Raw genomic sequence first — 16,346 nt, 5'->3', positions numbered from 1 at the left:
AAATGGAATGTAACTATGTTAACAGCAATTCTTTTATAAACAAGATTACCCATCTTCTTGTTAACTGCATTATGTTTGTCCCTAGGACTGCAAAATGTAATGTCACACTCACACAAACCCACCTCCAGCACGGTAAGTCTACGCGGCTACCTACCGTCGGTCAACAAACTCACAACCTTAACGTTTATAAACAAAAAGAAAAGCAACATCAAAGAATACTTTTTGTTTCGAGTTCTCAACAGTCAAGGATCAAGGCTCAATATTGTGTTTTACTAGCGTTTAAAAGTCCAGTGATGGGATAGGTACTACCAAACATTTGCTACTAAAAGTCCTGTAATAGTCATTAAAAGTCCCAATATACGGTGAGCCTAGATTTGTGAAAATCCCCAAACATCTTAATATTTGTTGCCATACTTGTTCACCTAGTCCTACACACTTCAAAAAAAAGTCACTGCAAATTCTCGTGGGCTTCTTCTTGAGGAGATAGATCCACGACACTGTTCTCGCCAAGATCAAGTCTGCACCCAGTGCCTTGGGGAGCCCGTCAGCGCCACAGATCCCGTTTCCCTGCCAACCTCCGTGTCTGGGGGGACGCCCGCCCTCGGCTCTGCCCACTGTCACCGGCGTTTTCCGAGGCATTAAGATACAGGATACACTGTTCAGAGGCTTCTGGCAAAGGGATCTTCTCCCCTTAAAGCCACCTCGCCACATTTTCCCGACTTCTCCATTGCCTTGGGTGATTTGAAAAAACGCAACCAAGTGAGACACCCCATCCTCAAAGCACTACTGGCTAAAAGGGGGAAACCAGAACCTCCAACTTCTCCAAATCTCCCAGCACGACGGCTTCTCAACAGGCCCCTGCAAACTCGCCCCACCTCTGCATCCTTTCTGATGAAATAAGATTGGAAACCACAATTAAATCAAAGTGTGTCGTAACTTAGCCTTCACTCACCATATCCGCCGGGACATTACTGGACATCTTGCCACTTGATAAACAGCCAGACGTTCACGGGAAAAAACACCAAAACGAAAACGAAAACAACCCACACAACAAACAGAAAGGTGCAGAGGTCTTCCAGCCACAGAAACCAGCGTTAACGATCTCGACGAGTTCGTGATGTGCTTTCCAAAAACTAAGTGAGGTGGGAGCCCAAGTCGCGGCCTGGCCGAGGTTGTGCGCGGAGGAGCGATCCCAGGAGCGAGCGGCCGGAGCGCAGGGCACTCGGGAGGGAGCAGCCCGGTCGTCGTCAGCAGTGGCCCCAGGACCGGCCGCGCCAGGTGGACGGAGCCGAGTGACACACGGGCATGGAGCGGTGGGAGGGGGTTAAATGCGCCTTCCTCCTTCGTGGGCCGGCAGTGATTCACACGCGCGCCCGAGTCCAGTCCTCATGAAGCAGCAAAATGCCCCGGCGGGAGGTACACAGATAACTATGCGGCTACACATGGACGCGTGAGCGCTGAGTGGCCGGCGGGGGAAACGGCTTACCGAGCGCCGCCGGGGCCGGGGGCCGGGCCGCCCGAAGCCGCGCTCAAGGGCATTTAACTCGTTGGGAGCCAAGGCCCGAAGCCCGCGGCGACACGCGGGGGACGGGAGCTCGGGCCGGGCAGGGACCCACCGCCCCTCGGGGCTCAGGCCGCGGGCGCCTCCGGGCCGCGGCGGCTCTCGGGGCGCATCGTCTTCGCGGCTCCGCTCTCCTCACCGGCCTCCCCTCCCCTCCCCGGCCTCGCGAGGTCCCGCGACACCGACTCCAGCCGGTCCCCGGAAGAGGCCGGTCCTCCCTCTCCTCAGTCCGGAACGGCTTCCTCTCAGAGCTTTGTCTCGCTTCCACTTCTCAGTGCCAAACGCCGCAGCCACCTCCTGTCATCGCCCCTCAAGCCAACATGGCGGCTGCAGCTGCCTGAACGCGAGTCCGGGACTCCGGGAGCTCGCCCCCCACTAGCGGCCGCCGCCCCCGTCCCCCTCGCGGACACCGAGTGCGTCACGACGGAGGCCACCCTGGAGCATCACGGGAAGGGTAGTCCCCCTCGCCCGACTTCGAAGCCACGCCCCTCCTAGTAACAGTTGCTAGGAAAGGAAAGCTAGCTTTTGCCAAGCTGTGACCCAGAAGTTAGGTGTGACCTGGAGAATTATGGGGGGTGGGGGGGGGGGGGGAGGGGAGAGAAAATTCTGTACAGAGAAGTTCCCTCATGTACAATATACATACAGATTTAAAATATGGTTTACTTCTAAGCAGAATCATTCGTTTTAATGACAGAGAGCTCTCCACATCCTGCAATCTGAAAGCATTTTGTGTAGTGATTTCCTGAGTCTCAACATTACATTTGGAAGATCAGAGGCAATCATTGATTTCCAGTGAGGCCCTACAAGTTCAACAGGAACATGGATCTTATTAAGCAGGGAAAATGTTTGAACATGTGTTTCCCGAAGACCCAGGGCCATAGAGCTACAATCTAATTAATTGAAATTACCAAAAACTGTAATAGTGAAGAGTGCCAAAGCTACATCAGGAAATAGCTACTACAAACTAAGCGAGGATTCACTAGTTTACCAGGCAAGCCTCTAAATTCGATTTAACTCAAAATGTAATTGAAAACCTATATACCTTCAGTGATTAACAAATAGCACCAAATAATACCATTAGTCAAGAGACACATGAAGAATATGTCTACCCCAGATTTAGGAACAAAATGCAGAAAACACAAATGTCTCTCTGAATCCATATTCATATCTCTCTTAGCGCTTTGGCCGCATATTTTAGGAAGGTCAGTCTCAATAACACACATGTGTAAAAATGCCAGCAGACTTAGAGTCAGAAAGCCACCTCTCCAACCTATAGCTATGTGACCTCATCTGTAATTCAGTCTTGCCTACCTTCCACTTTTAAAGTAGAATGACTTCATGCTGGGAAAATAGATTACTCTGTAAGTAATAATGCATCATTTGGTATGAAGTGTTACTACTCCTTCATTCAGCAAACAACTGTGCCAGGCACTGCTAGGCATCAGGAGTTTAAAAATGGATAATCCAGGCACTGTGCACAGGGAACTCACTGTCTGACAGCTTCTCATTCCCCATAGCAACCAATCAGGTTTGGCTCATCGGGATAGAAACTCACAGGACATGTAGAGTGCCTGCCTCTTAAGTAATCTGGTAAGTTCCAAGTACTCCTCCGGCCTACCTCATTCTATGGTGAGTTAGGTTGGTAACCAGGCTGGAGGATAGAGCAAATACCCAGAGAAACCAAAGCACAGAGGAAATAAAGACCCATTCACACCACAATTAGACTTCAGGACTTTGTCTAAACATTTCTGAGTCTCTAGCTGCATGACTTTCCATGGCTTTGGTACTTGGTTCCTCATTCACCATGTTTAGCAAGCAAAGAGCCCCCTTCCCAGTCCTCCAGAAATAAGGACAGTTGAAAGTGCTTCAATTGACCAATGAGTTCAGAAGGAATATTGGAACCCAGTTAGAAGGCTCTTGCTTGCAAAGTTAATCCCCAACCTACCCGTCACACCAACTTTCATCCAATGACTGCCCTGGCCAAGGTTTGTTGGGCCTCCATGCTACTGTAAGTAGGAAGGCAAGGAGCATAACATGGCAGGACTTATGCAAGCTTCAATTCACACCTCTTTTGCAGCTTTCCAAGGGCCACGCAGCAGCATGGGTGTAACAACCACCAAGGGAGCCCAAGACCTTGACATTTCCAATAAGATGTTGCTGTTTGCTGTCAGCTACCTGTGCACTACTAGAAGAGACCACATTTTTCAAAAGCAGTCACTGTACCTAGCTGTGCTTCCAATCACTCTTATAAAATGGCTGAGACATTTTTCTCAGTAAAACTTATTGTAACTATTCATTCACTGAATTAGGGCATGAGAGCATTACTGAACTCAATGTAGATTCTCTTATCTTTACTCTCTGCCTCCAGACTCAAATGGGTGAGCCAGGAGGCTGCAGAAAGAGCACAGTTGTCCACAGCAGGGAAGAGTAGCATCTTCTTTCTTTTTTAAATCTTTATTGTTGAGAGTATTACAGATGTCCCCTTTTATTCCCCACATTGCCCCTCTCCACCCAGTTCCCACCCTACCCCAGGCCTTCACCACCATATTGTCTGTGTCATTAGGTAATGCATATATGCATATAAGATCATTGGTTAATCTCCTCTAGATCTCCCTTCCTTCTGAGATTTGTCAGTCTGTTCCATGTTTCCATGACTCTGATTCTATTTTATCTATCAGTTTATATTATTCATTACATTTCTTATCTATTTATTTTTATTTTTAGATTCAATTGTTGATAGATATGTATTTATTGCCATTTTATTGTTCATATTTTTAAACTTTTTTTCTTCTTTTTCTTCCTCTTCTTGAAGAATACCCTTTAACATTTCATGTAATACTGATTTGGTGGTGATGAACTTCTTTAGCTTTTTCTTGTCTGGGAAGGGCTTTATCTGGCTTTCAATTATAAATGACTAGAGACCCGGTGCACAAAATTTGTGCACTCAGAGGCGGAGAGGGTACCTCAGCCGGGCCTGCACCCTCTCACAATCTGGGAGCCCCTGTCCACACTGGGGCTCCGCAATGGGTCGACCCAAAGAGGGAGGCCCCTCCTACCTGCCACAGTCCTGCTGCTAGGTAGCCTGGGCCTCCCTTGTTGGAGCAATCGATCATGCTCTACAGAGGGAGGCCCTGCCCACTCATCACAGCCTGCTGGTCAGTGGCCTAGGCCTCCCTCTGTGGGGCAATCATGGGGTGATGGTGGGGTCCCCAAGCAATCGCATCACACTGCTTTGGCTGGCCTGGCGCCAGTGGGTGTCATAGCGTGGTCGTTCAGATGGTCATTCCACTGTTCGGCCCTTCAGTCAATTTGCATATTATGCTTTTATTATTATAGATAGCTTTGCTGAATTGAGTAATCTTGGTTGTAGGTCCTTGCTATTCATCACTTTGAATATTTCTTGCCAATCCCTTCTGGCCTGCAAAGTTTCTGCTGAGAAATCAGCTGATAGTTGTATGGGCATTCCCTTTTAGGTAACTAACTGCTTTCTTTGTGCTGCTTTTAAAATTCTCTCTTTGTCTTTAAACATTGGCGTTTTAATTGTGATGTGTCTTGACATGGGCCTCTTTGGGTTCCACTTGTTTGGGACTCTCTGTGCTTCCTGGACTTGTAAGTTTATTTCTTTCACCAGGTAGGGGAAGTTTTCTGTCATTATTTCTTCAAGTAGGTTTTCAATATCCTGCTCTCTCCCCTCTCCTTCTGGCACCAACATAATGCAAATATTGGTACACTTAAAGTTGTCCCAGAGGCTCCTTACACTATCTTCATATTTTTGGATTCTTTTTCTTTTTGCTCTTCTGATTGGGTGTTTTACTTTTTAATATATTTTTATTGATTTCAGAGGGAAGGGGAGGGAGAGATAGAAACATCAATGATGAGAGAGAATCATTGATTAGCTGCCTCCTGCATGCCCTCCACTGGGGATCAAGCCCACAAGCTGGGCATGTGCCCTTTACCAGAACTGAACCCAGGACCCTTCAGTCTGCAGGTCAACGCTCTATCCACTGAGCTAAACCAGCTAGGGCTGATTGGGTGGTTTTGTTTCTGCATATTCCAAATCATTGATTTGATTCTTATAATCCTCTACTCTACCATTGATTCCCTGTAAATTATTCTTTATTTCAGTTATTGTATGCTTAATTTCTGACTGATCCTTTTTCATGTCTTTGAAATTCACACTAAGATCCTCAAAAGTCTCACTAAGTCCCTTGAATAGCCTTATGACCATTTTATTTGGTAATAAATTAAGAGATAAATTAATGACTTAATTTAGCTCTCATTAAGTCCCTTGAATAACCTTATGACCATTGTTTTGAGCTCTATATCCAGTAGATTGCTTGCACCCATTTCTTTCAGTTGTGACATGTTTCTTTGTCTCCTCATTTTGGCTGCTACCCTGTGTTTGTTTCTATGCCTTAGGTAGAATTGCTATGTCTCCTGGAATTGGTAGAGTGGCCTTGTGTAGTAGGTGTCCTATAGGGTCTAGTGCAGCCATGGGAAAACTACGGCCCATTTGAAATGAATAAAACTAAAAAAAAAAAAAAAAGACCGTACCCTTTTATGTAATGATGTTTATTTTGAATTTATATTAGTTCACACACACACTCCATCCATGCTTTTGTTCTGGCCCTCCGGTCCAGTTTAAAAACCCACTGTGGCCCTCGAGTCAAAAAGTTTGCCCACCCCTGGTCTAGTGGCTCAGTTTCCCAGTCACCTGGGTTGTGTGCACAGTCTTGATGTAGTTGATTGCTATTGGTGTTGCTGGAGGAATTGGCCTCCAGGCCAATTAGCTGTGAGGACCAGCTGTGACTACAGTGAAATAGCTGCACACATGCTGTGTAGGAGACATCCCTATGGAGCAGAATTTGCTTCAGTGGAGCTGTGGTGCTCACCGAGTCTGACCCTCGAGTATGTAGCTTGTGGATGTGTAGAGTTGTAATCTAGTATGGCCTGAAGCTGCCCACTGGTACACTGGCTCTGGGATTTCTGGAAGATGCAAAGTCAGCCACTGCCTGGGGCCACCTGGCAGGAGCTACAGAGAGATCTGCAGATGGATGCTACTTGTATTGGGCTTGGAAGTGCAAGGGGAGGCTCAGCTGTGAAGCAAGGCAGGTTGATGCTAGTGCCAGGTATTGGGCCTTTTATTTGATAGGTTTGGGGCATGCTGATGCCAGCTGCTGCTTGAGTGATTTTAGCAAAGTCTGAAACCTGAGCCTGGACAGGCCATTCATATATAAAAGCCACTGCAAACAGCAAAGGGTAAGGCTGCAAATTAGATGGGATGGGGTCTCAGGGAATCACCAAGGTGGAGGGGACAGTGTGGGACACATTGATGGAAGCTCATATATGGCTTCCAGTCAACTATGCAATGGGTGAGGTCTCAGCACAGGAACAATGACTTCTGTGAGCACTCCTATCTGGGAGAAAGCTGTCCCCGATTTCCTGCCTTGATGCTAGACAATCCAATCCCTTCCTGCATGTCCTGGATCCCCCAAAGTCACTGCCTGACTCTGGAGCTCAGAGAAAGCAGACTGTGTAAGTTTGTGCACGGGCCCTTTAAGAGGAACTGCCTGGGTCTCTAGCACCCTCTGTGTCACTCAGTCATAATCCCCACTGGTTTTTATAGCATGAAGTTACTCTTCCCAGCTCTGGGACACTGGGCTGGGAATCTGATGTGTGGCTGCGACTCCTTGCTTCTCATGGGAGATCTCTGCAGCAAAGAAATCCCTCCTGATTATAAAAACATTACAGGCTGGTTTCAGTCCAGCCTGTTCAATGCCTTCACCCTTCCTACCAGTCTCAATGTTCTTTTTTATTTACTTCTCCAGTTATAGGACTTTTCTTCAGCCAGATTCAGGCTGTTCTGAATGATGGTTTTCTGTATTTTAGTTGTAATTTTGATGTGGTTGTGGGAGGTGTTGGGTACCTGCATTTAACTACCCGCCATCTTGGTTCCCTTTGATCTCTAAATCCAATAGCATCTTCTTAATCCCATTAATCTATTGTCAGCATCAATCTAAAGGAAGCAAATGACTCATCATTTTTGTATTAGGAAAAGCAACTTCACAGGAAATCAAAAGCTGTGTGACCTTTGCCAACACACAACCCCCCTGAGCCTCCATTCCTTTATCTGAGGAGTTGAACTAAATCTCAAAAGCTACTTCTAAGTCTCCAAGTGTCAAGTCCCAGAAGACTATCACATGACAACCATGGCCTGTTACAAATATCTCCCCCCAAGTGACTACTATGACTATATGGATCTATATGGATGGTGTGTGTGTGTGTGTGTGTGTGTGTGTGTGTGTGTGTGTGTGTTTGAGGGGGAATGATGAAAATATTCTAAAATCAGATTATGATGATGGTTGCACAATTCTATAAATATACTGAAAACCATTGAATTGAACATGCTAAATGGGTGAATTTATTTTTTATTTTTGAAATTATGGTAAAATATGCATAATATAAAATTTGCTATCTTGTATGTTCTTAGGTGCACAATTTAATGGTGTGGTCAGGAAGAGAGAACAGGTGGGCCAAAACCTAGACTAGAGGGAAAGAGTACAGGGAGGGGAAGTGGCTGAAATTCAGAATGCTGCATGGGAGTGGGGCAGGAGTAGGATAAGAAAAGGTCAGGAGAGAGAAACTAGAGGTCAATCACTAAGGACTTTGCAATTTAGGTTTTGCAAATTAGTTTGGATTTACTCTGACAGCAAATGGAAGCCACTAACAGGTTTTAAACTGGGAAATGTTGTGATAAGATTTGTTTTGATAGAAGGATGGAAAACGGTCTCTGAATTCCAACAGTATATTTTGTCTATTTTTTGGGAGTTAGTTGTCATCTGTACAACCTCTTAGATTCAGATAATTTTAAAGTGCTTCAGGGGTCTTGGAGATGATCAAATCTCAAATATTCATTTTACAGATCAGGCAGCTACCAGTTTAATAGGAGATCAAGCTGACTCCTAATACAGAGCTTTGTCCCACTATCTCCTCTCCTACCAACAAACTTCTACAAAACCAAGGAGGACTATTAATCACTCTACTGCATAATATGTTCAACCCAGTATGTATTTTCTCTTTTATTTTTAAAGTAAAAAGAAATATCAGTGATATAGAAATTCTAGAATCTAAACTTGCTGTCATGGCCATGAAGTTTTAAGGGTCTTTGTATCCCCAAAGCTTAGCATAGTGAATTAATATCACCCAAGAAACCTTGCCAATAGTGCATTATAGAGATGAATCTTTTAAAGTTTTTCCCAGTTCTGTGATTCTGTAAAGTCAGGAATTATCTTTCATTATTATGTTCAGATCTAGAAGTGTGTTTCATGAGCACAAAAATGATATTCAAGGCTTCGCTCATTTGTTTTCCCATGACTAAATTAAGGAATGGAAAAGAAAACTATTTTTATGTGAAAAGGAGTTCATTTTTGAAAAAAATAAGAGTTACATTTTTAATGGTAACAAGTTTTAAGCAATTTTTGTGTGTGCAAATATTCAACAATGGACGTTGTACAATTTAAATTCATAGGCCATCAGAAAAGTAATAACTTTTGTGTTTGCCTCTTGCTGGCATCCCATAATGCCTTCCTTCATGACCTGACCCCACTTTTGCTGACACTTTTGAATCAGCCAATGCTCAAGCTGGAAGGGATTTACACATAATGTCATCTCCCTCTTTTTGAACAAATGAGGAAATAGAAACTTCTTGAGAAACAGCCACGTTTTCTCTGTAATTTTCAAGTGTACATGAGAATGAGTTGCATATAAAATGTTCTAAGAAACAAAAAGACAGAATTATTCCTACTGGCTTTATGAAATTGTTGAATTATTACATAATTTTATCTTCAAAATGACAAATATCCCAAATAAATATATATTGTATTACCAAATTGATATCCTAAAACACAATCAATATTCTTGGTTTTTATTGTCTCACCATAATAGGGTTAGTCAATGAAAGAAAAAAAATTTTGAATACCCAGAGTAATAAAATGCAACCCAATTAAATAAAAAAACATGCACACACACAATTATATAAGCATTATATAAGTGGAGGCAAAAGAATTCTCCTTAACACTAATCTTGTGGCATAAACTATAAATTCTGTTTCTTCAACCTTAATAACCTTCACCATAGTCATTTTTATACTAGTTTTTTTATTGATTGATTGATCCATCATTACTTCACATTGTTCAAATTGTGTTTTTCTATTCACCAAGGGACTAACTTTACTGTTTATCAATAAACATATTATGCATTATATTAACATTTAAGAGCCGAATAAGGAATCAAGGAGAGATTTCTCCAAAACCTTGTGCTTGCCCTTGAAGCCTTGCAATGTTTCACATTGGCAGGGAAGCCACCACAGTTGGAGAGTGGCCTCTGTTGATGCTGATTCAGTACTTAAGTCAGGCCTTATTAGGCAACTGCCTATATGGTTGAATTTCATGGCCTTGTTCCCTAAACTGAATAATCCAGTTAGCTGTTGCCTTCTCCAGCATGCCTGTTAGAGATTTCACAGGGGAGCTGCCTAACAGTCTCGTAAGGGTAACAGCAGGAAGAGAGCCAACTGCTCTGTTTGCCTGGGCATCTAGTCCACCATCCCAGGAGCTTTCCGATCAGATTACTGTATCATCTTCTCTGGGGGGACTCAGACATGATTAATTTATCCCAATGACAACCTTTGACTTAAAAGAGAAAACCTGAAATGAACTTAAATCAACAGGTTCTAGTGAAAGAGAAGGGGAGGGGAATACCCTATTAGTTATGAATGTGGGCCCTGAATTTAAATTACTATATGAGTAAAACTGGGTGACTTACTCAATTTTCTCATAAAAAAACACTCAGAAAAGTTGAGTATATTTAGAATATTACACTAAAATATACACATTTAAAACAAAACTCTTTCTTGCACAAAATAAGCTCTCAATAGTAAGCTACTATTATAATTATCATAATGAAGAGGGATACAGTGGTGGATGCTTCGCCTGTTGCTTGTGTAGGTCTGTCTCACACTATTTTCCTGCTATGCTAACATTTTCATATGTGACAGTGACAGGACTAAACCAACTTCTCTTCAGGCATGTGTTTTCAGCTGTTTGTTTATGCTCAGCTCAAATCTTTTCCCATTTGTCTGCCTTTTTTATGGAGACCAAAGGAACCATGTTTATGCAAAGGTTGTGAAATTTATGAAAATGTTGTTCACCTCATGGCTAATAATGTAAAGTGAATTGAACACGGAATTTGAACTCTAAACTGTGACCTCATGGCTTCTTACTTCACAGAGAAAAGGAATGAATTCTTCCTTTTTTGTTGGAGAGAGAGAGAGAGGGAGAGAGAGAGAGAGAGAAAGGCAGACAGAGAGAGATGGGCGACAAACACCGATTGCTTGCCTCCTGTACACACATAACTGGGGATCAAACCCACAACCTGGGTATGTGCCCTGACCTGGAATTGAACCTGCCACCTTCTGGTGTATGGGACATCACTGCAACCAACTGAGCCACACCGGCCAAAAAAAGGAGTCAAGTAAGATATCTCACAAACTTGTATCCAGTCCCTAACTTGTTAGCATCCACACTTATTTTTATCTCATCACCCTCCTGCTTTAGGGGAAGCCCTAGCAATCTCCTTCCAAGATTCAGCTCTCTTACCTGCCTAGGAGCCACTCCTACTGTCTCAGAACCTTGTTGCAACAAACACTGTCCTTCTCTCTCTTACTTCTTCTGCCTCTCCTGTCCCGAAGTTCTTCTATTTAGGGTGACCATATAATACGCCGTCCTAAACAGGAAAAGTCAAAGGAAAAGGAGCACTATAAATAATTCCTCAGCCCTAGCCCGTGTTCCCTAATGGATAGAGTGTTGGCCTATGGACCAAAGGGTCCCCGCTTCCTTTCTGGTCAAGAGCACATACCTTGGTTGCAGGCTCCTCCCCAGCCTGGGCCTGGTTGTGGCTCCTACAGGAGGCATCCAATTGATGTATCTCTCTCACATCGATGTTTCCCTCTCTCTTCCACTCTCCCTAAAAAATCAATGGAAAAATATCAGGTGAGGATTAACAAAAAAATAAATAATAAATAATTTCTCAGAAAAGCTGGGATGACCCCAGGGAAATTTCTCTTTATTGTGAAAATATGTCAAATCACTCCCATATTTAAAAAAACAAACAAACAAAAATATGGGCTCATTTCTCAGTGCTCTTTTCTCTCTCTTACCCCGTCTTGTTTCTCCCTCAACATCAGCTTCTTTAAAGTACAGGGGACCATGTCCCATAAAATCCATTTAACCTCCACTCAGGACTCTGCATAAGGCTGTGCTGGTTGTATACCTCACAGCTCCAGAGGAGCGACTCCTGTCATAATTGGAGTTGTGCGATGCACAATTATCCCAACCACACATGGATGAGTGGACAGGGAAGCCTTACCCACTCTGTCCCTCACACTTCACTCAAACTCTCAAGCTAAGATTTTTAACTGCCAAATGCCATGGACACATTTTGAGCCTGGTCATCCTCGATCAATTCTCGGAGTCCTTGGCACTCCTGGCCACTCTCTTGCTCTTGGAGAGGCCTGGAGTCAGACCTCGTGGGATTGGATTCCAACTCTGCCACTCACAGCATTGTGAGCAAGTTTACTTAATCTGTGTAAACTGGGAGCATCTCAACTGTAAAATATGGTTAATAAATAGTAACTTCTCCATGGAGTTGTTGTCAGGGCCTAATGAAATAGTTGCAAAACACTTAGCACAATGCCTAATAGATATGTCACTCTAGAAATGCTCACTATCATTATATTTTTTAAAAAAACTGTTTCTACAATATCTCTCTTTCCAAGTTTTCCAACTACCTCTTTGCTTCCTTTCCATCTTTTTCACTAGCTTCTATACTACATCTGATTCTTAATTGTTGATTTTATCCTGTTTCCTTACCTAGGTATACTTTCTACCTCAGGGGATGATTGAAAACATTTAATAAAAAACTATATATGCAAAAGAACTTTGTAACCTCTAAATCCCTCTATAAACATGAGGTGTTCCTAACAAAGTTTAATATCTTACCTGCTCCCTCCAACAGTGCTTCTCTGCCTGACTGCTCATTAAAATTCCCTGGAGGGAAGGGAATAAAGAATACCAGTGGCTCTTCTTTCTCTCACCTTTGCTCTCCTCTCTGCTCTGCACACCCTCTGCTCCAGTGGCTTCAAATGCCCTACTGAACTGATGGTGTCCACCTTTATATCTCAAGTATAGTCTGCTTCCCAGGACTCCAGCTCCATCCATCCCAGCAGTCCTGTTAGACCTCTCTTCTGGAATGTCTCACAGCAACTCCAAAGTTAACTCATTACAAACCAAAGCATCACCTGCTTCTCCACCAAACCTCCTCCCCTCCCATGTTGTGCCTCCTTCTCCCCATGACCTATCCTTGACTTTTCCCTAATCCCTCACTCAATACCCAAGCCCTACTGATTCTACCCTCTTAGTGTCTTTTTAAACCATCGCCCACATTTCTGCCCCCATTCCTACAACCTTAGTTCATCTCTTCACAAGTTTTTCCTGGAACCAACTGCCACCCAGATAGCCTCCCCACATCTAGGCTTATATTCCATAATAAAATCTGAATATCAGAGGTTCCAACACACCAGTGCACGATGAGTTCTCAGAGAACAATGAAAAAATGTTGAAAATAATGTTCTGAGTTTTCATAAAGCAATTTCTCCTCCAATGTAAATGTTCACCCTTTGTTTGGAGAGAATGTTCTTCCTGCTTTTATGGTGTTAAAATAATTGCTTTTGAAGCAGTTGATAGTAGGTCATCATCATTATTTTTTCTTTTTTACAAATTAGCATTCTATATTTGTCTCCAAATATTCTTAAATTTTTTTTATCACACTGTATACTTTAAAATGAGCAGTTAATTATGCATTAACTGTACCTGAATAAAGTTTAAAAAATGTTTTTCAGGTCATGAAATCTGAAAGCTTATTACATCTATTTTGCACTGTTTCTGGAAGACTCTTTCTAAGATGTATAAATGAATCACGTCATTCCCAATAATCATCATCAGAGTTAAAAGCAATTGCACACTTTTATGTGTCTAGCACAGGGCACAATAACTTTGCATCACAACAAACATGTGAGGTGGTGGGTTCTATGCCTGTTTTAGAGATGGCACAGGCAGCAGGTCATATAGCTTGTAAGTAGTGGCACTGGGACTTGGACCTAGGTTTCACTCACTCAGAAGCCACTGATTGATCACCACCAGTATATTTTTTGTCTCCTTGCTTAAAAATTTCTCAATTATACCCCAATACTTTAATTTGTCTCACTTGGTATTTGACCTGTGCCTTCTCTCACTTATTTTTTTAACCTGTTTTCACCCTTAAATGCCTGCTTTAGTTACAACAAAAACTTGCAAACCTGAGAATTTGGTAAATTCTTTCTGGCATCCATGCCCTTGTATGAGCTTGTCCTCCCACCTGGTGTCTCTTTTTCCTGAGTCATTACCTGGCTAGTGCTACTGATCCTTAGAAACTCAGTGTCCTCCCATGCCGGGGTCCAACCCCAGCAGGTCCAGGGGTCCCCAAAGGTGTGGACGGAGTCGGCGAAGAAGGAATGACACGGAGACAGCGTTCAGTTGATCAGCAGCCTAGCCAGGATGCCTAGCCAGGATCTCTAGCCAGGATCTCCAGCCAAGTTCTGGTCTGGATCTCCAGCGAAGTTCTGGTTAGGATCTCCAGCCAGGTTCTGTGTCCATGTTCTCTTGCTAGGTTCTCCAGGTTCTCCAGCCATGTTCCCTCGCTAGGTTCTCCAGCCAGGTTCTGTCACCAGGTTCTAGTCAGGTTCTCTTGCCAATTTCTGTAGTCAGGTTCAGTCCAGGATCTTTTGCCCTGTTCTCTCCAGCGAAGTTCTTCTGTCTCTAGGTTCTGTGTAGGTTCTGTCTTCCAAGTTCTGTGTCCTGTTCTCTTGTTACATCTGTATTTATACCAGTTGATTCCAATCCTATCAATCTCTATTCCAAAGGTTAGGGCGTTTCTTATCTCCATTCCAGGGAGTAAAGATTATGTAGCTTAAGCATGATTGTTCATAGTTAAAGTGATTAATTACCCGCCTGGCACTTAGTTAAGAGGTTTTATTCCCTCCCTAACTTCAGGGGAAAATCCCTACCTGGGGAAACAACCTTTCTCAGAGACCTTGGTTAAAACACATAGTGCCAAGAAGGTGAGCAAACATATTAAGAACAGTATGCCATATATGCCAGGTCCCTTGAAACAGCAAGCATGGACCGGCTCCCGGCACTCCCAAAGTAGTCTGTGACCCCACCCAAACAATCACAGTGTCAGCTTCAGAGGGACCAGTGGACGACTCTGGGGACAGCCATGTGTATCATTGGAATGATACTTCCTTGGTAGATATATACTCTGCTTTTGCCTCCATTTGCATGCTTTGTGTCAGACACCTGGTGAGTGCACAGATAAGACAGGAGAGTCCCAGCTCTCACGTAGCTTGTATTTTAGTTGGGAAGATGGCCCATAAACTCCACAATTAAAGAAATGAATATACAAGATCATCTTACATTGTCATAAATCTTTAAAGGAAACAAACTAAAATGGAGTAATAAAATAAAATGCGAAGGGGCAGGAGGCTGGAGGCAGCTCTAGAGTGAATGGTTAGAGAAGTATTGGAAAAGAAGGCATTTGAGCTGAGACCTGACTGAAAAAAGGGAGTCAGCCTAGTGAAGAGCTAGGGGACAGATGGTTCCAGGTTCTTCTCACTTAAAGGACATTTCATGCACAAATGTCTAAAATCTTAACCTTACCTGGCATGTTATCAGAGTCCAGTACATAGTAGTTGCTCAATAAATGCTGAGTTGTTGTTAAACTGAAGAAACTGGGAAGGCTCCAGAGCTGGACTCTGCATCTTTTAGGAGTCTCCTAGCATTCTCTGTTGGGAAAATATTGCTTTGCAAGATTCCTCTAATTGTCTTGGGTAAGCCAGGAAAATAGAACCAGTGGGGATTTTTCTATGTTTCTGACTTGTAGACACAACTGTTAACTGGCTCTTGGATATGAGCCCTTCTGGTGGTTTCAAAATTCTATGGATATGTGGGGAGGGATTTTCTATTTTGTCTTTGTGGCTAAGATTTTGTGACGTGTTCCTTTGTATGTTTCCTACTGTTTATTTTTCCTCTGTCACTTTTCCATCCCTGATCTTATGCCTAAGTGACATTAATGTAGGAATATATGTGTTTCTGTGAGATCAAGATCCTGTGGAAGAGAGAAGTACAGTAATCTTATTACACCTGGTAAAGTCCCAGAGAACATTTCACGATTTTGTTTAGTGGAATTTTTGTCTTGCCATCTACCTTTAAATACAAATACTCAGATTGAGTGTGAAAATGAAAACACAGATGAGTTCTAAACCAGCTTCAAAGTTGAGAAAATAGGTTACTTCCTAATCAAAGGGAATCTAGGACAAGGGATTTACCCCAAATGCTTTATTTTGTAAAACTTCAAAAACACTTCAGAAATTTGAACAAAGATGTACTTGATTTTCTCAACATACAGGTGGTAGCCTGAAGATTTGAATGGTGAACCCCAGCAATTTCCATTATTCATGATTTTTTCAGCAAAGTTGTCTTTTCCCTAAATCCTAGGGAGCTCAGAACACACTTCACCCAAAATTCTTTGACGTGCTACATAAAATACAGGTCAAACATAAACAGAAGAGAAATGGGAGAGACAGAGGCAGTACACCCAGACATAGAGTTTGCCAAACAGTAAGTGAATGGAAAAA

General features: G+C 43.1%; 1 protein-coding gene across 2 annotated transcripts in view; it reads right to left on the bottom strand.

Moving 5' to 3' along the window:
- UBL3 (ubiquitin like 3) overlaps positions 1-1,864 on the bottom strand; it is a 78,078-nt gene extending 76,214 nt beyond the window's left edge. The window contains exon 1 of one of the 2 annotated variants that reach the window (XM_081082989.1): positions 953-1,864. In XM_081082989.1, the coding sequence (XP_080939115.1) occupies positions 953-979 (27 nt within the window). In that variant the 5' untranslated portion in view covers positions 980-1,864. The remainder of the gene's footprint in view (positions 1-952) is intronic. The other variant, XM_081082990.1, reaches the window with a different exon arrangement.
- Between the last annotated feature and the right edge of the window lie 14,482 nt (positions 1,865-16,346).

Source organism: Myotis nattereri (assembly GCF_964212035.1).
Source record: "Myotis nattereri genome assembly, chromosome: 2".
NCBI classification, from domain to species: Eukaryota; Metazoa; Chordata; class Mammalia; order Chiroptera; family Vespertilionidae; genus Myotis; species Myotis nattereri.
This window is presented reverse-complemented; position numbering and strand designations above follow the sequence as displayed.